Source organism: Thalassophryne amazonica, chromosome 9 (genome assembly GCF_902500255.1).
Source record: "Thalassophryne amazonica chromosome 9, fThaAma1.1, whole genome shotgun sequence".
Lineage (NCBI taxonomy): Eukaryota > Metazoa > Chordata > Actinopteri > Batrachoidiformes > Batrachoididae > Thalassophryne > Thalassophryne amazonica.
This window is the reverse complement of record NC_047111.1, coordinates 64,386,092-64,408,976: the sequence shown is the minus strand read 5'-3', so window position 1 is coordinate 64,408,976 and position 22,885 is coordinate 64,386,092. Positions and strand designations below refer to the sequence as shown.

The 22,885-nt window shown below is 41.3% G+C and overlaps 1 protein-coding gene and 1 long non-coding RNA gene across 3 annotated transcripts in view; one reads left to right on the top strand and one right to left on the bottom strand.

The window, feature by feature from the left end:
- Positions 1 to 22,328, top strand: LOC117517272. Its single transcript, XR_004562691.1, has 3 exons — positions 1 to 11; positions 17,012 to 17,018; positions 22,163 to 22,328. It is a non-coding gene; the product is annotated as an uncharacterized LOC117517272 (long non-coding RNA).
- b3glctb (beta 3-glucosyltransferase b) overlaps positions 14,416 to 22,885 on the bottom strand; it is a 63,260-nt gene continuing 54,790 nt past the window's right edge. For both annotated transcript variants that reach the window (XM_034178223.1, XM_034178224.1), the window contains 3 exons: positions 20,909 to 21,028; positions 16,084 to 16,228; positions 14,416 to 15,146 (listed from right to left, as the gene is read on the bottom strand). In XM_034178223.1, coding sequence (XP_034034114.1) covers positions 15,015 to 15,146; positions 16,084 to 16,228; positions 20,909 to 21,028 — 397 coding nt within the window. In that variant the 3' untranslated portion in view covers positions 14,416 to 15,014. The remainder of the gene's footprint in view (positions 15,147 to 16,083; positions 16,229 to 20,908; positions 21,029 to 22,885) is intronic.

Here is a 22,885-nt window from a genome sequence, read left to right as displayed (position 1 = left end):
TTCTACAGGAGGTTCATTAAAGGTTACAGTCAGGTAGTTAGCCCCCTGACTGCCCTGACCTCCACCAAGGTCCCCTTCGCCTGGTCGGATCGGTGCGAAGCCGCGTTCCAGGAGTTGAAACACCGGTTCTCGACTGCACCAGTTCTGGTGCAGCCTGATCCTGATCGCCAGTACATAGTAGAAGTGGACGCCTCTGACTCAGGGATAGGAGCCGTGCTGTCCCAGAGCGTGGAGGCTGATAAAGTCCTCCATCCTTGTGCCTTTTATTCCCGCAGGTTGACCCCAGCTGAACGGAACTATGACGTCGGCAATCGGGAACTTCTTGCGGTGAAGGAGGCTCTTGAAGAGTGGAGACACCTGCTGGAGGGGGCATCGTTGCCCTTCACGGTTTTCACGGACCATCGGAACCTGGAGTACATCCGGACCGCCAAGCGGCTGAACCCCAGGCAAGCCCGCTGGTCTCTGTTCTTCGGGCGCTTTGACTTCCAGATCACGTATCGCCCCGGGACCAAGAACCAAAACCAGATGCATTGTCCCGGGTGCACGAAGAAGAAGCCAAAGCGGGGCTGTCGAACCCCACCGAGACCATCATCCCCGAGTCCACTGTCGTGGCCACCCTCACCTGGGACGTGGAGAAGACCGTCCGGGAGGCCCTGACAAGGAGCCCGGACCCGGGGACTGGCCCCAAGAACAGACTGTACGTCCCACCAGAGGCAAGAGCTGCCGTATTGGACTTCTGTCACGGGTCCAAGCTCTCCTGTCATCCCGGAGTGCGTAGGACCGTGGCAGTAGTCCAGCAGCGCTTCTGGTGGGCGTCCCTGGAAACCGACGTCCGGGACTATGTCCAGGCCTGTACCATCTGCGCCAGGGGCAAGGCAGACCATCGGAGGACGACGGGACTCCTCCAGCCCCTGCCAGTGCCTCATCGCCCCTGGTCTCACATCGGCCTGGACTTCATCACGGGCCTCCCGCCGTCCCAGGGCAACACCGTTATTCTCACGATAGTGGACCGGTTCTCCAAGGCGGCCCACTTCGTGGCCCTCCCGAAGCTCCCGACAGCCCAGGAGACAGCAGACCTTCTGGTCCACCACGTCATGCGGCTGCATGGGATACCATCGGACATTGTATCAGATCGTGGTCCCCAGTTCTCTTCGCAGGTGTGGAAGAGTTTCTGTAAGGAGCTGGGGGCCACCGTGAGTCTCTCGTCCGGGTACCACCCCCAGACCAACGGCCAGGCAGAGCGGGCTAACCAGGAATTAGAACAGGCCCTTCGCTGCGTCACCTCCGCGCACCCGGCGGCCTGGAGTCACCATCTGGCCTGGATCGAGTATGCCCATAACAGCCAAGTCTCGTCTGCTACCGGCCTCTCCCCTTTTGAGGCATGTTTGGGGTTCCAGCCCCCATTGTTCCCGCTGGTGGAGGGAGAGGTCGGTGTGCCCTCGGTCCAGGCCCACCTCAGGAGGTGCCGCCGGGTGTGGCGGACCGCCCGCTCTGCCCTGTTAAAGGCCCGGACGAGGGCCAAGACCCATGCGGACCGCCGACGTTCCCCGGCCCCCACATACCAGCCCGGGCAGGAGGTGTGGCTCTCGACCAAGGACATCCCTTTGTGTGTCGACTCCCCAAAGTTGAAAGACAGATTCATTGGACCCTTTAAGATCCTCAAGATCATCAACCCGGCCGCAGTGAAGCTTCAACTCCCGGCTTCACTGCGGATTCACCCTGTCTTTCATGTCTCCCGTCTCAAACCACACCACACCTCACCCCTCTGTACTCCGGGACCTACGCCGCCTCCTGCCCGGCTCATCGACGGGGAGCCTGCCTGGACAGTCCGCAGGCTCCTGGACGTCCGTCGTAAGGGCCGGGGTTTCCAATATCTGGTGGACTGGGAGGGGTATGGACCTGAAGAACGCTCCTGGGTGAAGAGGAGCTTCATCCTGGACCCGGCCCTCCTGGCCGAGTTCTACGCAAGACATCCGGACAAGCCTGGTCGGACGCCAGGAGGCGCCCGTTGAGGGGGGGGGTCCTGTTGTGTGGGCCGCTGAAGAGGAGGTACTGCTGGCCCAACACCACCAGAGGGCGCCCTGCTTGGAGTGCGGGCTCCAAGCACAAGAGGGCGCCAGACCCAGAAGAAGTGACAGCTGTCACTCATCCTCTGCACCAGCTGTCACTCGTTTATCACCACCATAAAAGCCGGACTGCAACTCCACCTCCCCGCCGAGAAATCGACTACCAGTACTAAGGTAATTTCTCTGCTGACTAATACGTTGTCTAACCTTGTTCTGTGTGCAGTCGCATTCCTGTGAAGACCCAGAAGAGGGACAAACAGGAGCTGCACGAGTGTGTATGATTTGGAGGTGGAGGTGCTCCCTCCTAACGGTGTCTGGACTATAAATTACTGAGTGTGCGGACTCACACTCACACATCATATTTCTGCTTTCTGCCAGCAGTACCAGGGTCGACAGTCGAAGACAGAGGCCACCTGGGGACTCGGGACTTGGCGGCTCCGGTGTTCTTCAGGCCGTTGGTGGTGGAAGCCGTGTGGGACACGGCTTCTCTCTCGTCGGGCGTCTTCTATCTTCGAGCCTGCCCACACATCACCTGGTGTTTATTGACTGTGAAAATTACGACACGTTTCGTTGTGTATTATCACAACATTAAATTGTTACCTTTTGGCTTACTCATTGTCCGTTCATTTGCGCCCCCTGTTGTGGGTCCGTGCTACGACACCTTCCCAACATTATGTGAGTAATTCTTCTCCTGAATTTAAATGTTATTATGTTTGCTTATCTCTGAGTTTCAATTATGTAGTTCATGGAATCATACAGTATACTGATAAAGTGTAGCCAGAAACATCTGGGGTTAAGTTAAGGGGTTAAGTACAATTGAGGCTTCTGCAATCCCAAATAACTAAAATATTCTTTCAAAAACTGAAATATATGCACATAAATATACTAAATGCAATGTTTACAATGCAATGTTAAATCTGACCGTCCAGCCTGTCACATTCTAAACAACAACATAGTTGCAACTGGAGAAATTATTACACTGACAGCTTGTCTCTAGTAAGTACGTATTTATGGTGTAGTAATTTATTAACTTCTCACAAAATCCTAGGAATCCTTCTGTTTTGGCATTGCTGTCTTCATGCAGCTGTACTGGATTCATGCAGCAGTCTTGGAATGTTTTTCCTTTTTCTCTTTATATTAGGGGACAGGGCTGTAAGGTCAGGAGATGCTCTAGACACAGGTGTACTTGCTGTAGATGTATGCAAAGGTGTGGATGGTCCAGAGGCCAGAAACACATGCAACGCATTCTTAAAATGTTGGGATGCTCAAGTATTTACCACTTTATAATGTTGCTTTTCCTTCTCACAACACTTAAAACGCATTTTAACATTGGAAATACCAAGTGATGAAATGTTTCAGGTGTTATTTTGTCCTATTCTTCCTGTAAACACATCTTATAACCCCATGACACATACACCAATTGAGGCTGAATTTCGTCAGAATGACACATCTGGCCACAATTGAGAAATATTGACTTGTGGTCCGAAGACCAATGGACGGCAGTCTGTGAGCATCGACATATTTGGTCCTATTCGCTCGGCTATACCGAGTGTGTTTCACATGTTCAAAACACTCATGGTGCCATCAAGATGGAACACACATCTGACGGCAGTCTATATGCAGTTTTTGCATCATCTGATTGCAGCCTACATATTCTGACGGCATCAAAACAGCATCTGAAACGATCTGCTCGCGCATGTTGTGGCACGGATGTCCACTTCCACTGGCATCTGGCCAGAGAGGGCAAAGGAAATGTTGATATGTAACAACATGTATGTGGCACAGAGTCATCATGAAGAGTGACGGTGAACAGCGCACAAGCAAACTGAAAGCATTGTGTGCTTCTGCGCCTCTCTATGGTCTCATGCGCAATAATGCATCACTCTGTATCATCTAAACTGTTGTCTACATGCGCTTTGGATACCATCGTGCATTGTGGATGTCAGTCAAGAACCCATTTTCTCCTTATCTGCAGCCATGGCTTTGTAATGTTTGCAGAATAAAGTTTTGCACAGCCTGTTGAAAAAATGTATGGACATCCATATAAAAAATGACATCTTGAAAGCAGCATATGTTGCTCTAATATACTTTTCTGTATTAATGCTGCCATCACAGATGTACAAATTACCCTTGCAAAGGACACTGGCACAACCCCATAACATGATAGACCCTGGCTTTTGGACTTGTTGCTGTAACAGGCTAGATGATCCTTTGCATCTTTGGTCCAGAGCACATGTTGTCCATTTCTTCCAAAAAAGATCCAGAATACTGATTTGTTTGACCACAATTCATGTTTTCACTGTGTGATGGTGTAATCAAAATGCCTGTTCTGGGTTAATGCTTCTTCTGGACAAGGTTAACATGAGACTTCTTTTTTGCACGGTAAAGTTTTACGGGACATTTGACTATAACTCCACAATGTAATGATTGACAAAGGTTTTCCAAAGTACAGCTTTGACCATGTGATTATATCAGCTACTGATGAATGACTGTTCTTGACGCAGTGCCGTCTGAGGGATCAGGCATCACAGGTGTTCAGCTTAGGCCCTTTATGCACGAAATTCCTCCAGATTCCTTTAATCATTTCATGATATTATGCAATGTAGAGGGAGAAATATGCAAACCCCTTTCAATATTTCTTGAGGAACACTGAGTTGAAACATTTCAGTTATTTTCTCACACATTTTTTGACAAACTGAGATCATCTGCTTCTATACCACGTCATATTTACAATCACCTATATTTAGGGCATGTACAGTGACTCTCCATCTCAGTCTATTTTTGGCAATGACTTTCCCTTCTCCCCACAAAAGACCTGTAGATATTTTTTTATTTTATTTTTTATTTGGCACACACACATACACAAACTTAAAGAAATCTCTCACAAGACCAAACAAAGAAAAACAAAAGCAAACAAAACCTCATAAAAAATAAAAAAAATATCCCAGTTGTGTGTGGCCAGAAGGGTGTGGACTGAAGCAAAGGCTTATAAATGCCCACCAGTATCACAAGCTGCCATATACACATATATATGCACTCATAACAGCAACTACAAAAAAGAAAAGGACAAGAAGATGAGCAAAAAGCTTTTGTAGATTAATCATGCAATACACCAAACATCCAAACACAGCAGAACTATTAACAGTATGATGCACAGATTAAACAGAAGAACAGAAACAAAAACAATTCACCTAATTTATTGTACTATAATATGCAATTTTGTTATTTTTATAAGATCTTTTCAGGCCAGCCAAAGTACCAGATAATTTAATACTATCAGGACAGTCATTCCAGATTTTAACCCCTTTAACAGATACACAATGACTTTTTACAGTACTTTAAGCAGTCAAATACTGAAATTCCTCTCAGATAACAGGAATCCCTCAATTGAAACAATTCCTGGACATGTTGAGGTAAGAGTTCATTTTTAACTTGATATGAGACCTGTTAGAAAAGTATTGGACCTTTTTATTTTTTGCAAAAACCTGATGGATTTGAATCACGTGTGCTTGCATGAGCAAACCTTGAACCTTCGTGGGCATGCGTGAACTTTTTCACGCCTGTCGATTGCATCATTTTCTGGTAAGCAGCCTTTGTGTGGGACGTGTGCAGTGCGCTTGGCGGATTTTCATTTCAAAGAAAAAGACGGAACGGCTGGAGCAGCGCCGCATCAAATTTTGCCAGAAACTGGGTGACAGCCATGTGGAAACCATTCGGATGATTCAGACGGCTTTCGGTGACTTTTTAGTCGTGTGACTATCCGAGAAATTGTGGAAGAGGTGGGCATGTCACAGCATGTCCGGTGAGGCTTCAACACGGAGGCGCTTTTGCGCCGCCATTAGGAGCAGCATGAATTTCACAGCCACTCTTTTCATGGCAAAATCTTCTGTCACAGGGAATGTACCGAAAAAGTGCTGATGTCCACCTCTTCCGCAATTTCTCGGATAGTCACACGATGGTCCCGCATCACCACAGCGTTCACTTTGGAAATGATCTGGTCGTTTCAGCATGTTGATGGCCGACTGGAGCGTGGCTCGCTCTCCACCGTTGTGCGAATGTCTTTAAACCGGTTGTACCGCTCCTTAATCTATGTGATGCCCATAGGATCGTCACCGAAAGCCGCGTGAATCATCCGAATGGTTTCCACCTGGCTGTCGCCCAGTTTCTGGCAAAATTTGATGTGGCGCTGCACCAGTCGTTCCGTCTTTTTCCTTGAAATGAAAATTCGTCAAGCGCACAACACACGTCCCACACAAAGGCTGCTTATCAGGAAATGACACAATCGACAGGTGTGAAAAAGTTCACGCATGCGCACGAAGGGTCAAGGTTGCCTCATGCAAGCACACGTGATTCAAATCCATCAGGTTTTTGCAAAAAATAAAAAAGTCTGATACTTTTCTAACAGACCTCGTACATAAACTGTTTTGCAACATAATCAGCCACGTCCCAAAATTTCAAGATATGCAAACAAGCAAACAGTGGATTCATTGGCTCCCGATATGGTTTTTCACTTATAACTCTTTTAGCTTTCTTTTGTAACAGAAATATTGGATTTATATATTTGTTTTATATGGATTTCCCCATACCTCAATGCAGTAAGTCATATATGGAACAAGCAAAGAATGATACAACACAACCAACGAATGCTGGGGGAGGAACTATTGTACTTTGTACAAAATTGCGATGATTTTTAAGACACCAAGAAACTTAGTTTCAGTTACCATTTCATTTTCGACATCATTCAATAATAAATTTCTACTTAAGTTCCAGGGCTTATTTCCAAATATGATACACTTGGTTTTACCCAAATGAAGCGATAACTTATTTAAATCAAACCAATGTTTAAATTTTTGTAGTTCCCTCTCCATCATGTCCAGGAGCTGTCCCAAATGATCCCCACTACCAAACACAGTCATGTCATCAGCAAACAAAATACATCTCACAAACTTAGAAACCAAACCAATATAATTAGTGTACAATAAAAACAGTAATGGCCTAAGTACTGAACCTTGGGGCACCCCACATGAAATCCTCAAAAAGTCGGAGTTTTTCCCTCCAAATCTAACACACTGTACCTGTCTTATAAATAACTAGTTAACCAATCCAGGGCCAGTCCTCCAATACCGTACTTCTGTAATTTATTCAATAGTAAGGTGTGATCTATGGTATCAAGTGCTTTCTGCAAATCAAAAAGATTACATAACATTTACAACATTTATTCAGGTGTTGTGGGGTCTGCCTCTTCTTCTCTGGCCTTGGTAGTTCCATTCTACCGACTGCAGTGGTGGACACTTCCATTAATCTGATAACCACTAATTAGCAAAGCTAACATTTTCGTTCGCGGATTAGCTTTTCAGCTAACTTTGAAAACTATCAGCAGACCAATTAGCTTCCGCTAAATTTTAGTTCCGTTAACTTTCAGTCCCCTAACATTTTTTTTTACTGGTAAAGTGTGTAAATTTAACGGTCAAAACCATTTGTAAACCCTAAAATCATACATGTTAGTCCCTGTTTATGAACGCAGAAGGCTAGCTAACACTTCCGGTACACAAGCACACAAGTGCTGGTAAGAAGACAAGAAGTTACACTGTGGACAAAAATGGTATGTAAGCAGCTCAAAAGTCAGCATTTTTTATTTATTTATTTTTTGTGCTTTTGCTTTGTGTTTGTGATCACAATACGGGTGAGGCGTCGCTCTGTTAACAGTTTATAATATATATATAATAGAGAGAGAGAGAGAGAGAGAGAGAGAGAGAGAGAGAGAGAGAGAGAGAAATTGTGATTTCTAATACTGCGATTTCCTGCTTTTGATAAAGATGACAGTTTTGGGGGTTTATTTTTTATTTATTTATTTTTCATGTGTTCGTTTTGTGTTTGTCATCGCCTTTGAAATTACCCAGCAGCCCCTGCAGTGCTTAAACAGTGTACCGAGTCAATACTAAAAGTTAAAGGTTAGCGGTAACTTCCGCTAAATTTTTCAGCAGTGTATTGGTTTAGTGTTATAAAAGTTAACTTTTCAGTTAGTGGTTTAATGGTTATTGAAGCTAACTTTTCGGTTAGCTGTGCCCACCACTGACTGATTAATGAGTGAAGTAGCTCATGTCTTTTCTTAATTTATTCCTTATTCATGCCCATCTACTGGCTTGGATGGCATGTGAGATTGGTGGTTGGTTATCTGCCAGAGTTATTTGTTGGTAATCGTCGTATGTCATCTTATTTATAGTATTCGTCTGAGATGGCATTAAAAAAAATCTATTTAATACTTGTTTCTTAGATCTTTCTGTCTTTCTCATAGTTCTTTTTTTGTGATCAGAGCACATTTAAAATGACAGCAGTCAACCAAAGTGCTGTACAAATGTGGGCACAGAGTTAAAATGATAACACTAATAAAATTACAGCAATCAGTAAAAACAATAAAACAAAGTTTGCATTTTCTCATTTATGAAATGCCAGAGAGAAAAAGTGCATTTTTAGGAAGGATTTAAAAGTCTCTACGGTTCCTCAGCCATGGGTTCTGGTTATTTAAAGATACTAGACACTTTCCTTTCAGCACTGTTACTCAGCTACTTAAGTATTTCCCAGGCCACCACTTGGAGGTGTGACATGTGGCAGAACCTATCTGACACAGTAAGCATTAACGTGAGGTTTTGGTGGTGAAACCCGGTGACATTGATAACAGCCATCAATACCTTAACCACAATTTGACCCCAAGTTTCAGCCAGTATCAGGAGATTGTAGATTTGAGGAGAAATCACAGTAAGTGTTATCCCGACCCAGGACTCATTAAAATTTTCTACATGGGTTAAGCCAATAGGCAGTTGCTGTTGACATAGTAACTGATGTCACAGTGACATCTTCTCTTTGTGTGCGACACATCAGGAAACTATCAAGACACACATCCTGAGGGACATTAAAAAAAAGCAATTACTGGTGCAGTTTCAGCATAAGTACAGGCAACTGCTGGAGGTGAGCAAACCTCTAAAAAGCCTTTAGCCTTTTGAAGAAAGATGATATGTTGGAAATGTGCTTTTCGTTTAATATTGGGTCAGATAGGTCCTGGTTATTTCAGTATATCTAAGTTCACCCTCATATGAACCAGCATTTTAAAAAGGTTTAGGCACAATATACTTACAATTTGAACAGTACTGCAACTTGTGTTTATGTATTGCCAAAAATTAAATGTTTCTTGAACATAAACGTATGTTTTCATTATAATCAAAATAAATCAGCAGGTGGCTGATATTTTTTTAACTTCATGCACCGTGATTGTGGAACAAAGTGCAGCCTGAGATTAAACAGTTGAATTCTCTTGACATTTTTAAATCTGTACTAAAAATACACTTTTCCTATGATGTCTACAGTTGTTAATGGTGGAAAATGTTTATTGTTCATGTTTTAATTCTGTTTCATCAGTTTTTATTAACTCGTGTTATTTATTTATTTATTTTATTTTTTTTGGTTTGTGAAGCACTTTGGTGTTAAAATGCTATGTAAAATTGTTATTATTAGAGCTCAAATGACATCAGTTGGTCGATAATATCGGACAATATAAACCTTCTACAAGTATATCTGTATCAGCATTATTTTTGTTGAAATGAAAATTTTTGCTTTAGTGAGTAAACAATGCAGAAAAATCCTTTGGTTGGTGGAAATGGTGTCATTACATAGTTTGTCCAGCAGAGGGGGGCCAACTGCATTGTTTACCATGCTGTCAAGGAAGGCTGGGACCCCCATTAACACTTGGTCACGTTACAACAATCGGACACAAAGCTGCCATTTATTTTCAATCAGAAAATGCTAAACAAAGCAACACAGCAGTTGCTAATCCGAGTGAAGGTAGCATGACGTATGTTTGTTGGTTATAAAGTTCATACGAGGTCTATTAGACAATAAACCGACACTTTTATTTATTTTTTTTAACTATATAGATTTGAATGATGTGCGATTCCACCAATCATGCTTGAACCCTCGTGCGCATGCGTGAGTTTTTTCACGCGTGTCGGTGACGTCATTTCCCTGTGGGCAGGCCTTGAGTGAGATGTGGTCCCGCCCTCTCGGCTGAATTCCTTTGTTTCACACGCTGCTTGAGACGGCGCACGTTGCTTTATCAACATTTTTTCTGGACCTGTGAGGAATATCCGAGTGGACACTATTCGAGAAATTAAGCTGGTTTTCGGTGAAAAGTTTAATGGCTGATGAGAGATTATGGGGTGTTTCTGTCGCTGTAAGGACTTCCCACAGAGCAGGACGTCGTGCAGCGCTTCCAGGCGCCGTCATCGGCCTGTTTCGACCTGAAAACATCCTAATTTAAGGCTTAATTCACCCAGGACGTCGTGAGAGAACAGAGAAGATTCAGAAGAGGCCGGCATGAGGACTTTATGCGGACATTCCACTGTTTAAGGACATTTTGTAATGAAAGACGTGCGCGCAAATTCGCCGAGTCGTTTCTGTGACGACTCGGCGAATCTGTGTGCGCCGCGACAGGAATAACACCTCCGTGTTGAAAACCATTTGTAAAATTCAGGCGGCTTTTGATGGCTTTCAACAAGTGAGTAACTGAGAAATTGTTTAACAGCTTGGGCATGTTCCAACTTGCCCGTTAAGGTTTCCAACGGAGGTGTTTTTCCTGACGCGACCCCCCGCGGTCGGGTTCGGCCCGACATGCGACTCTTCCCGCACGTTCTTTCATTACAAAATGTCTGTTAACAATGGAATGTCCGAATAAACTCCTCATGTTGACTTCTTCTGAAAGTTCTCTGTTCTCTGACGACTTCCTGGGTCAACAGAGCCTGAAATGTGGAAGTTTTCAACTTGAAACGGCGAGACGCTGCAGCCTCGAAGCGCAGATCGCCATCAGGTGCCGTGGGCTGTCCTTAAAATTTTTACCGAAAACCAGCTGAATTTATCGAATGGTGTCCACTCAATTGTGCCTTAGAGTTTTGAAAAAATTTTAATCAAACAAAGCAGCACTCTCTGAGCCATTCCTAAACAATAAAAAAAACGACGAGAGGGTGGGCAACTCCTCACTCAAAGACTGCCCACAGGTGAATGACGTAACCAACAGGCGTGAAAAAACTCTCGCATGCCCACGAGGGTTCAAGCATGTCTGATGTAATCACACGTGATTCAAATCCATATGGTTTTTGAAAAAAATAATAAGGTCGGATACTTTTCTAATAGACCTCGTATTTAAGCTGTAAAACATGAAGCCTCAATTACATTTCTTTGTCATAAGGGTTTATTATTAATAAAATATTAGGAACAGTAGCCATTTTATGTATATATCAGTCCCCCCCAAAAATCCATATCAGTCAGGTTCTAATTAAGCGGGTATAGAAAATAAATGCATGAATTATTAAAATAATTACAAGCTGCTAAATATGTAATTTTCTTTATGAATAAATCTTTATTGGGTACAAGGTGCGATTTTCATTATTAAAATCATACTATTAATTTCAAATAATTTCTTCAAATTTATAAGAAAACAAAATAAAGTCATATTTAGTCACATTTTCCACAATGATTTTATTTAGTTACAAAAAGCAACTATATTTGTGTTGTACTATACCACGAAGTACACCTACAAATATTTTTCCCCCTTTAAAATAAAAAAAGAAGATGAAGTTTGTAACTTTTATAAGTGAAATGTTAGTCTTCTATCAGTATTCTTATTCTTAATTGGAGTAAGCAGGCATAGACAATAAGGGAATATCAATATTCTTTAATGAATAAAATAAATAATAAAAAAAATAGGGGGAAAAAATCTTACATTTGATTTTATTAGAATACGTAGAAATGTTTGCACATTTCAAATTAAATTTTCCGTCAACCCACTTACGAAAAAACTACAAATTTGTACATTACATTTACACAGTAGTTTATATATACAAAGGACTGCCAACAGAGTCTGTGCAGCTACAGTATAATTACCATAAGCAATATCTAACACACACACACACACACACATACACACACACACACACACACACTTCTATCAGTGGCTCATTTACAAAATCACAACACAAATAAATATGCATATACAATATACTGAAAGTAACTAAGCTTAAAGCAACCGGTTTCCTGAAAATTAAAAGGTTTTCTCTCAGATGATACAAAGTAAATGATTCCTTTATTATGTACGTATATGCTCAAGAGTGCTAAGCCTTTATTTTTGGGTATGTGGTTTAAGCAAAACTAGGGTTCCTAATAGCATCAACTTAGAACATGGCATCAGTTTGGGGCCAAATGTGCTGAACTACTAAATGAACCTTTTATGTTTTCAATGTTTTTCAATCAGTTAACCACATACAGCAACACATCCAGGTACAAAAATAGTTAAGCTATCAAATTTACATATACAATTTATGTTGATTTATTTAATTAATTTAAAGCCTGATTTATGCAGCTGCAGCTCTGTAACTCCATGTCATGCATTTGCGTGCGTGACAGTTTTAAAGTTCTCTGTTGCTGGATTATGCTTTATTGTGGACTAATTTGAGTCTCAACAAGCTCTTCTTTCTACAATCATCACCTCCAAATCAAAGGTATGGTGTAAATTTCCTCTTTTTCTAACTCCACGCTGTAAATTTGTAGACCTTTCTGCCAAATGTATGTGATCCCGAAATGTAATCAAAAACTATTAAAATATGATGGCAGACGAAGCAGTGAAAGCAGATAAGTGTCAAATCACAGCCTTTTGCTGTGTCAGATTTAACAGGTGCATATCAGGCACTGAGTCCAAGTCTGAGCATGGGGTGAAAAAAATAAACCGCTGGTCTTTTAATCACGGAAATGACTCCAGTCCCACATGCGAGGGGTTTTTAATCGAAATACACTGCGATCGGATGGGACATTTTATCCAATGTGAGTGAAAAATCCATTATATACGGTGTTTATTACATGGAAAACAATACAAAAACTTTGGGACTTTTTCTTGTCCGGTGACTGCGAATATCCGGTTTATACAATGACAGTTTAGGTGAGTTTTACTGTATATGGGACTGAACAATAAATTTACCTCTCAAAGCTTTGACGATGGAGTCGCTTCCATCCCACACAGCTGACTTTATTTTCCCAAATTTTTGTTCTCTTCAGATCTGAAGGGAATCTGTACATCTTAACGCTCTTGTTGTGTCTATTTCTGCATCCAAATGCACAGTAGCCCAGCATTTTCAGTGAATAAATAAATAAAATAGCTAGATTTACATACATATAGATTAACAGTGAACACTATTTTGGCCCCAAGCTGACACGACGAGTCACGTGACTGATTTTTTTTTTTTTACTCTTCATGTCGTGACTCTGTATCAAGGGACTCTAGGCAGAACTAATCTGTGCAAAAGTTTTGATTGTGTGTGTGGATTTTTCTTGTTTAGGGTTCATCCAGAAAGTATTCACAGCCCTGCACTTTTTCCAAACTTTATGTTATAGCTTTATTCCAGAATGGATGAAATTCTTTTTTTTTTTTCCTTAAAATTGTACTCACAACACCTCATAATGACAATGTGAATAAAGTTTGAGATTTTTGCAAATTTATTAAAAATAACAAAACTAAGGAATCAAATGTACATAAGTATTCACACCCTTTGCCATAAAGCCCAAAATTGACCTCAGGTGCGCCCTGTTTGCACTGATCATCATTGAGATGTTTCTACAGCTTAACTGGAGTCCACCTGGGGTAAATTCAGTTGACTGGACAAGATTTGGAAAGGCACACACCTGTCTACATATATAACGCATCCAGAAAGTATTCACAGCACTTCAATTTTCCACATTTTGTTATGTTACAGCCTTATTCCAAAATGGAGTACATTCATTTTTTTTCCCCTCAAACCTCTACTGACAACACCCCATAATGACAACATGAAAAAAGGTTTTTGAATTTGTTGCAAATTTATTAAAAATAAAAAACTATGAAATGTACATAAATACTCACACCCTTTGCTCAATACTTTGTTGATGCTCCTTTGGCAGCAATTACAGCCTCAAGTCTTCTTGAATATGATGCCACAAGCCTGGTGCACCTATCTTTGGGCAGTTTTGCCGTGTGCCTTTTACTAAGGAGGCGCTTCCATCTGGCCATTCTACCATACAGGCCTGATCTGGGCGGCGCGGGCCTCACCTGCTGTGGCCTTCACCCTCTTTAAGTTTAGTGCACATAAACAATGTCAAATGTATATGTGTTGTCTTTAATTCTGATGTGTGCCATTATTACTGTAAACAAGTAATAATTGTGGATTAATTGCTGTATCTTGTCTGAGGTAATTGGAGTGTAAACTTAATTTTGTTGTTTTTGCACTTGTGTAATGACAATGACAATAAATCTCATCTCATCTCATGATTGGTGGACTGCTGCAGAGATGGTTGTCATTCTGGAAGGTTCTCCTGTCTCCACAGAGAAATGCTGGAGCTCTGACAGAGTGACCATTGGGTTCTTGGTCACCTCTCTGACTAAGGCCCTTCTTCCCGGATCACTCAATTTAAACAGGCATCTAGCTCTAGGAAGAGTCTTGGTGGATCCAATCTTCTACCATTTATAGATGATGGAGGCCACTGTGCCCAATGGGACCTTCAAAGCAGCAGAAATATTTCTGTACCCTTCCCAAGATTTGTGCCTCATGACAATCCTGTTTCAGAGGTCTACAGACATTTCCTTTGGCTTTATTCCTTCACTTCAAAATGTAGAAAAAGTGAAGCGCTCTGAATATTTTCTGAATGCACCATATATTACTGAGTTTGGTCAAAATTCCAACACCTCAACAAAGCTAATTCCACGATGAGCAGTGTTTTGTCTTTTTTTATGTGATTTAGGCAGAAATTGCTTTAAAAAAATGCATGCAGTAGGTCATAAGGGGTTAAAACAGTTAACTCTATCTTCTCTGCCATATTGAGCTACAAGCATAGCATCGTCAGTACATTTCCACATTATAGTGAACTAAAACAGTAATTCTAGAGTTCGTCTCTGTGTGTGTCCTGCAGCCATTTCTTGTAGACATCCACAGGGTTGATGTTCCAATGCTTATGGAAGGAGATGGCCTGCTGCAAGGACAACAAATTCTTTGTGTAATCCTCCGGTCGTGCCTAAAATACCAGACACAAAGTGGGTCCTCTGTGCAAATGCGGTCACTTATGTGTATTATAATACGAGTGTTTCCTCTGCCACATAACACTGTCTCAGGGTATCATACAGTTTTACAGTTCAACATTCTGAATGTGAATGTTGCCACGACCCACAAGACAGTATTTCTCTCCCCAAACCAATAAGGACATTTAGCAGAGTGTCATCTTACTCAGAAAAATGTTTCATCTCAAATATTTTAGAAACATTGAGACTACTTTTTGACCTAAACATAGAATAAAAGCAAACAGAATCAAACATCAGTCTCTCCTCTCTGGATTACAGGGGCTTTGCTTGGTATTGTCCTGGCTAGTTGCATTCACCCGTATGCACTGTTTGGTACATCATTTTGTTGCTTTTTTGTCACATGCTGAAGAAATGACTTCTAGATTAACCGAACATCAAGAAAAACAGCAAAAACATGGTGAACAACCTGTATTTTTTTATATTTTATTGCCAGAGTAGGACAATCCTGGAACCCAGAATTATGGGGGTAATTCCCAGGATTTAGTAATATTTTTTGACGACTGAGACAATCCCAAGACTCAACAAGTTGAATCATCCTGACCAATATCAGGGCTTCATAACTGGTCTAATGGCTACATTCTAGGACACAAGAACTTGCATCATGTTGACCGATATGAAGGCCAAAGTGAGTGTCCAACAGTTGGTAAAAATGTATGAAAATGCTGACCTTTTTCATTTTGTAGGTAACACAAATGCTTCATGGGACCCAAAATTAACTTGGATAATAGGAGCCAATATCAAGACTGTAATGATGAGACCAAAATACAAGCAATTTGGTTTGGCTTGACTGTGTTTTTTGTATTACTAGAAAGGGCACCTTCAGTCTCCCTATTTGTTGGGTTTTGTGGTTTTGTTAAATGGTTGCATTCCTACCTGGTGAAACAGTGGACTGTGAGTGATGGGAACACCCAGAGAAGTGAGGCACATGCCCAGCACCATGTCGTCAGGAGCATCATCACTGTAGCAGCTACAGCCACTAGAAACAAGCTTGTACACTGCCACCCGACTGAGCACCATCCTACACACAAAGAACATTACGCTCAAGTAAAAACATTCAATACTACAGAAAAAGAACAGAATGATACCACCTCCCAAACACTGCCATATGAGTTATTTGCATGACTTTATATGTTGTGTCACTAAAACCTCTGTGAAGAAATTGGCAAACTGGTCAACATCTGTACTAAAAAGGCCAGTAGGTCTGTTTATACAAGTAATTAACAAATATAATGTATAACCCCCCCACCCCCTCCAAAAAAAGTTACATTAGTGTCTCAGTTTGAACATGTCAAACTGTAATAATTTTCCTTCATGCACATCTTCATATGATATTCTACCTTTTGTATCTACCTCTGTGCTTGTTCTGTTAGACCTCAGTGCCGCTTTTGATACTGTTGACCATAAAATTTTATTACAGAGATTAGAGCATGCCGTAGGTATTAAAGGCACTGCGCTGGTTTGAATCATATTTATCTAATAGATTACAATTTGTTCATGTAAATGGGGAATCTTCTTCACAGACTAAGGTTAATTATGGAGTTCCACAAGGTTCTGTGCTAGGACCAATTTTATTCACTTTATACATGCTTCCCTTAGGCAGTATTATTAGACAGCATTGCTTAAATTTTCATTGTTACGCAGATGATACCCAGCTTTATCTATCCATGAAGCCAGAGGACACACACCAATTAGCTAAACTGCAGGATTGTCTTACAGACATAAAGACATGGATGACCTCTAATTTCCTGCTTTTAAACTCAGATAAAACTGAAGTTATTGTACTTGGCCCCACAAATCTTAGAAACATGGTGTCTAACCAGATCCTTACTCTGGATGGCATTACCCTGACCTCTAGTAATACTGTGAGAAATCTTGGAGTCATTTTTGATCAGGATATGTCGTTCAATGCGCATATTAAACAAATATGTAGGACTGCTTTTTTGCATTTGCGCAATATCTCTAAAATTAGAAAGGTCTTGTCTCAGAGTGATGCTGAAAAACTAATTCATGCATTTATTTCCTCTAGGCTGGACTGTTGTAATTCATTATTATTAGGTTGTCCTAAAAGTTCCCTGAAAAGCCTTCAGTTAATTCAAAATGCTGCAGCTAGAGTACTGACAGGGACTAGAAGGAGAGAGCATATTTCACCCATATTGGCTTCTCTTCATTGGCTTCCTGTTAATTCTAGAATAGAATTTAAAATTCTTCTTCTTACTTATAAGGTTTTGAATAATCAGGTCCCATCTTATCTTAGGGACCTCATAGTACCATATCACCCCAATAGAGCGCTTCGCTCTCAGACTGCAGGCTTACTTGTAGTTCCTAGGGCAGGGGTAGGCAACCTGTTCCAGAAAGAGCCATGAGGGTGCAGGTTTTCTTTGCAGCCACTGACTCCACCAGGTGATTTCACTGATTAACTGATTCAATCTGCTCAAAGTGATATTAATCAGTAAAATCACCTGGTGGAGTCAGTGGCTGCAAAGAAAACCTGCACCCTCATGGCTCTTTCTGGAACAGGTTGCCTACCCCTGTCCTAGGGTTTGTAAGAGTAGAATGGGAGGCAGAGCCTTCAGCTTTCAGGCTCCTCTCCTCTGGAACCAGCTCCCAATTTGGGTCAGGGAGACAGACACCCTCTTTACTTTTAAGATTAGGCTTAAAACTTTCCTTTTTGCTAAAGCTTATAGTTAGGGCTGGATCAGGTGACCCTGAACCATCCCTTAGTTATGCTGCTATAGACTTAGACTGCTGGGGGGTTCCCATGATGCACTGAGTGTTTCTTTCTGTTTTTGCTCTGTATGCACCACTCTGCATTTAATCATTAGTGATTGATCTCTGCTCCCCTCCACAGCATGTCTTTTTCCTGGTTCTCTCCCTCAGCCCCAACCAGTGCCAGCAGAAGACTGCCCCTCCCTGAGCCTGGTTCTGCTGGAGGTTTCTTCCTGTTAAAAGGGAGTTTTTCCTTCCCACTGTCGCCAAGTGCTTGCTCACAGGGGGTCGTTTTGACCGTTGGGGTTTTTCCGTAATTACTGTATGGCCTTGCCTTACAATATAAAGCGCCTTGGGGCAACTGTTTGTTGTGATTTGGCGCTATATAAATAAAACTGATTTGATTTGATTTGTATAAAGTTTCACTGAAATCCATCAACTGGTTTAGGAGGAGTTGTGCTTGTATTACTAATGGATGGGGAAACAGGGGTGATTGCTATGTACCGCACCCCCCACCACCCCAATCTTTGTTTGGAGTGGTAAACAGAAAGACGGGAAGGAGAACAGCTGTTGTAGCCAGTAAGACAGTATTTCTGGTATTTATATTTTGCAAATTGTTTCTTACTTCTACTTCTGATACTTTGTGTGCTGCTATCCAATGCTAGTGGAAGCTCAATTTCCACAAGGGAGTCTTCCCAAGGGATTTATAAAGTTCCATCTAATCTCTATCCAAAGAGCTGTGTTTCAATGTATAGTCATTATCTCACAAAAGTAATGTTTCAAACATGCAGCTATATACAAGAGAAACAATGCAATCAGATTTATTCATCTGTTGTCATGTACAACCATGAAAAAAGTTTTAATTTTGAGCATTTCATGCAATATAGAATGCAGTATACCAGTAGCAGGAGGTGGTAATGGTAGAATTTTTTTTTTTTTCTCAAATATGCTTACATCCACTTCAGAGATTGTGCACTGTGTAATTTGGGAGATATTTCATATAGGAAGTGGGTGTCTACCATGACAAAAAAAAACCACCCCATGCAAAAAAGAAAACTTTTAAAAAGAAAGAAAAAGAAAAATCTTAACATCTTTCGAAATATTAGAATGTAATTGTTTTGACTTCATGGTTAGTTTTGATGAACCCTGCATTGAACACAACATTCAAGTTTATGATATATAATGCTCCTGACTTGGTAGTACTTGTTTTAGAGAAGTCAAAAAAGCTACATAAGTACTGATATTATTACAGTGATCATGCAGTTACACATGTAATTTCAAGTCACAGCATGGCAAGTTGTAGTAAATCAAGTGTCATGGCCAAGCCAAAAACAAGATCTCAGGCTAAAGAATTTGATAAAGTTTTTGAAGAGCATGGCCTCCTCCTAAGTTCTGTTATTCACATAGTGTGACTGAAATAAAATCCTTTGTGAAATAATTGTGTTTATAAAGTTTTTGAAGAGCATGGACAAACTTTACACATAGCGGAATAGCCAGACAATTGAAAATAGACCATACTTTGTTACATTCAAGGGGTGGGGGGTTATTTTCAAGATATATGATTAATTTTGATGCCAAAATGCTGGTATTAATATTGTGAATCATTCCCCAAGTGGATGTATTGAAATTCTGACTTGTGATTTTACCACCTCCTGCTAATACCAGTGGTTCCCAAATTGATAGCACACCCCCTAGTCGGTGCATAGTGGTATTGCAGGAGAAATTTTATTTGATGCAAACAAAAGGTTTATTGTTGGATTTTTCATGTATACTTCAACTGCATTGCTTTTTTATGATACACGAAGCAATAGTTAAAATATCTATTTATGTTTGGTTAAAATATGCCATATTTACATATGTGATAAACAATATTTTATAGTTATATCACTCGGGTAGCACGGTGGCTAAATGGTTAACACTGCTGCCTCACAGCGAGAAGGTCATGGGTTCGATTCCCACCTGTGGCCCTTTCTGTGTAGACTTTGCATGTTCTCCCAGTGTCTGCATGGGTTCCCTCCGTGTGCTCCGGCTTCCTCCCACATCCAAAGACATGCAATTGTCCGTAGGTGTGTGTGCGGGTGTGAATGTGTTTGTTAGTCCGTATGTGGCCCTTTTACAGACTGGCGTCCTGTCCAGGGTGTACCCCGCCTCACGTCCTATGACTGCTGGGATAGGCTCCAGCCCCAACAACCCAATCTTGGATAAGCGGTTGAAGATGTGTGTGAATTATATAGTTTTGTGTGCATTTTGGCTGTTTTGAACAGCTTTTGGACTGGAAGCCATCAGCAGCAACTGGTAACACTGATGATGATGATCACGTGTGCCTCCTAGAACACGGACAACTTTGTGAGAAATTAATTTTCAAAAATTAAGATGCATGTCACTTTGAATTCCACTGTAAACATTATTTGTCACTTTATTTTGTTTTGTTCAATAAGAAATTGCAGTTTTGTTTAAAGTACAATGTTTAAAATACATTGCAGTGTTGGAAGCAAAAGACACGTGCATGTGTGTTGGTGGGGGGGTCGAAAATATTCTTATCTACATAAAGGGGGCCCTGCAGAAATAGTTTGGGAACCACTAAGCATACAGTGTGCTGGATTGTTGTTCAGTGCAAAATAAAATGTTTATCCTTCAATTCTGAAACCATTTATTTACAGCAGGGGTGGCCAATTTCAGTTCTCGAGAGCCACCTTCCTGACACTCTTAGTTGTCTCCCTGCTCCAACACACCTGAATCCAATGAAAGGCTCATTAAAAGTCTGCTGACGAGTCTTTCATTGGATTCAGGTGTGTTGGAGCAGGGAGACAACTAAGAGTGTCAGGAAGGTGGCTCTCGAGGACAGAACTTGGCCACCCCTGATTTACAGTATCCTTGTTGGCTGTCATTGGCTGTCCCTTTGCTCAGATTAATTTAGCTGCTATTTCCCTAAAATATACGTAGCAAAATTCCTTTGCTCGCACATCAGCGACTAGCATGCCTGTCACCTTACCCTCCTCCTCCTGTGGTGTAGCTGTATCCATTCTGAATCAAGCCATAGCCATATCTCTCCCCAAGGCTCACTGCTTCCTGTGGGTCGTAACAGCTCAGCAGGTGGCGCAATCTGGACAAACTGGACACAACACACACACATACACGTGGATACAGTTCAGAATGACTGGCATCCTTAAATCTCAAGTACGTAATTTAAAATATCTTTGGAAATGAATGCAAATAAACCAATCTGGAATAATCAGAATATTTAATACAATGTCCAAAGTTCCTGGGCACCAACAAAATTATTTCATATAGTGGCAAAAATACATAAAAATTACATGTAACACATTTATTTGAACGCTTCAATTAATTCACAGTAAATCATCACTGTACTTCATTGGATAAAGAGATGGCCTGCCAACATGTAAACCTGGGTTCAAATCCAGCTCAGGCTACCTGACCGTGTCCCTGGACAAAACACTTAATCTGTGTTGTCTGTCTCAGTCCACCCAGCTGTAAATGGGCATTGTGCCAAGTTTACACTGCACCACAAATTATACATCTTTCCAGTGGAATGGCACAGATTTTCATAAAAGAAGGTGTGAGATTTCAGCTACAGATGGTCACATTGGAGACATACAACTACATTTGGTGTGTTTTCTTCTACTAAAGTCCATCTAAAGGTAATTTTGGATGTTGTACTGTGTTGTGCCAAGCAGGACGTTGTGCTATGTGGACATAGGTTAAATGTAGATGTTCACAACATGGATACTTGGATCTGTTCAAGTTCATGCAGGTGCCAAGAAACAGAATTGTGAAAACCTCAGATCAGCACCTTTTTGCTGTGCAAAATAAAAGTATAAGCCAGTGAAATATCAGGTACAGATGAGAACAAAATTATTAGCCCCCTATGAAATTTGACATTTTCTTCGGCATTTTCCCAAGTGCTTTTTTTGTAACAGAGCAAGGAGTGTTCAACACAGCATTTCTAAACATTCAGCCTTTATTTTGGATGCTTAGGAACAAAAACAGGAACAAAATTATTTCACAAAAACCAAAAACTTCCAGGTTGAAAATGTTTAGCACCCCTGGTGCTAATGGTCAATTCTGTGTCATTTTAAGCAAATAACATTTAAATAACAGCCTGCAGTCATTTGTTTCAGTTTTCAACAAATCTCAGACATGCCTCCTAACTGCTTAAGGTTTTCTTTCAAAATCTTCACATATCCTTCTTTCTCCATGATTCCTTCCACCTTGAGGAGAATCCCAGTTCCAGATGCACTGAAGCATCCCCACAGCATAATAGTCCCACCTCCGTGTTTCACTGTGGGGACAGTGTTCTTTGGGTTCTACGCCTCTCCCTTCTTTCACCAAAGATAAGCAATATCTCTATGGCCAAAGAGCTCTAGTTTAGTCTCATCTGACCAAAGGACATGCTTCCATGTAGAATATTTCTTCAGGTTGTTCTTAGCAAACTTCTGTCTGCCTTGAAGGTGTCTCTTCTGTAGAAGTGGACCTTTTTCTTGGTCTGCAACTTCACAGTCCTGGTCAGGGCTCTAGTGATTGTCTTCTTTGAGACTACAATTCCTGACTTGACTAAGTCATGCACGAGTGTCTTGGCACTTGTGGGGTCTTTAGACACACTGCTTACTATTTGTCTTTTCACACTCTTTGAAATTTTTTGTTTACTTCACAAGGATTGTTGTGTGCTGGTTGGCCCTCTTGGTATTTCTTGATACTTCTGACTCCAATTCTTGACAATTGCAAATGCAATGATAACTTTTTTATATCCCTTTCCTCCTTTGTGAGCATCAACAGTTGTTTTTCTCAAATCTAAACTGATTTCTTTTGATGCTTTCTCAAGTGACCACTCAAACCCTTACTGAGGTTTTTCATACTGTGTGTACACTGGAAGACGACCCACAGTTTTGACTTGATGTTACAAGCATTACAAAGTGTAAAACACATTCTTGCACAGCAGTGGTTTGTGTTA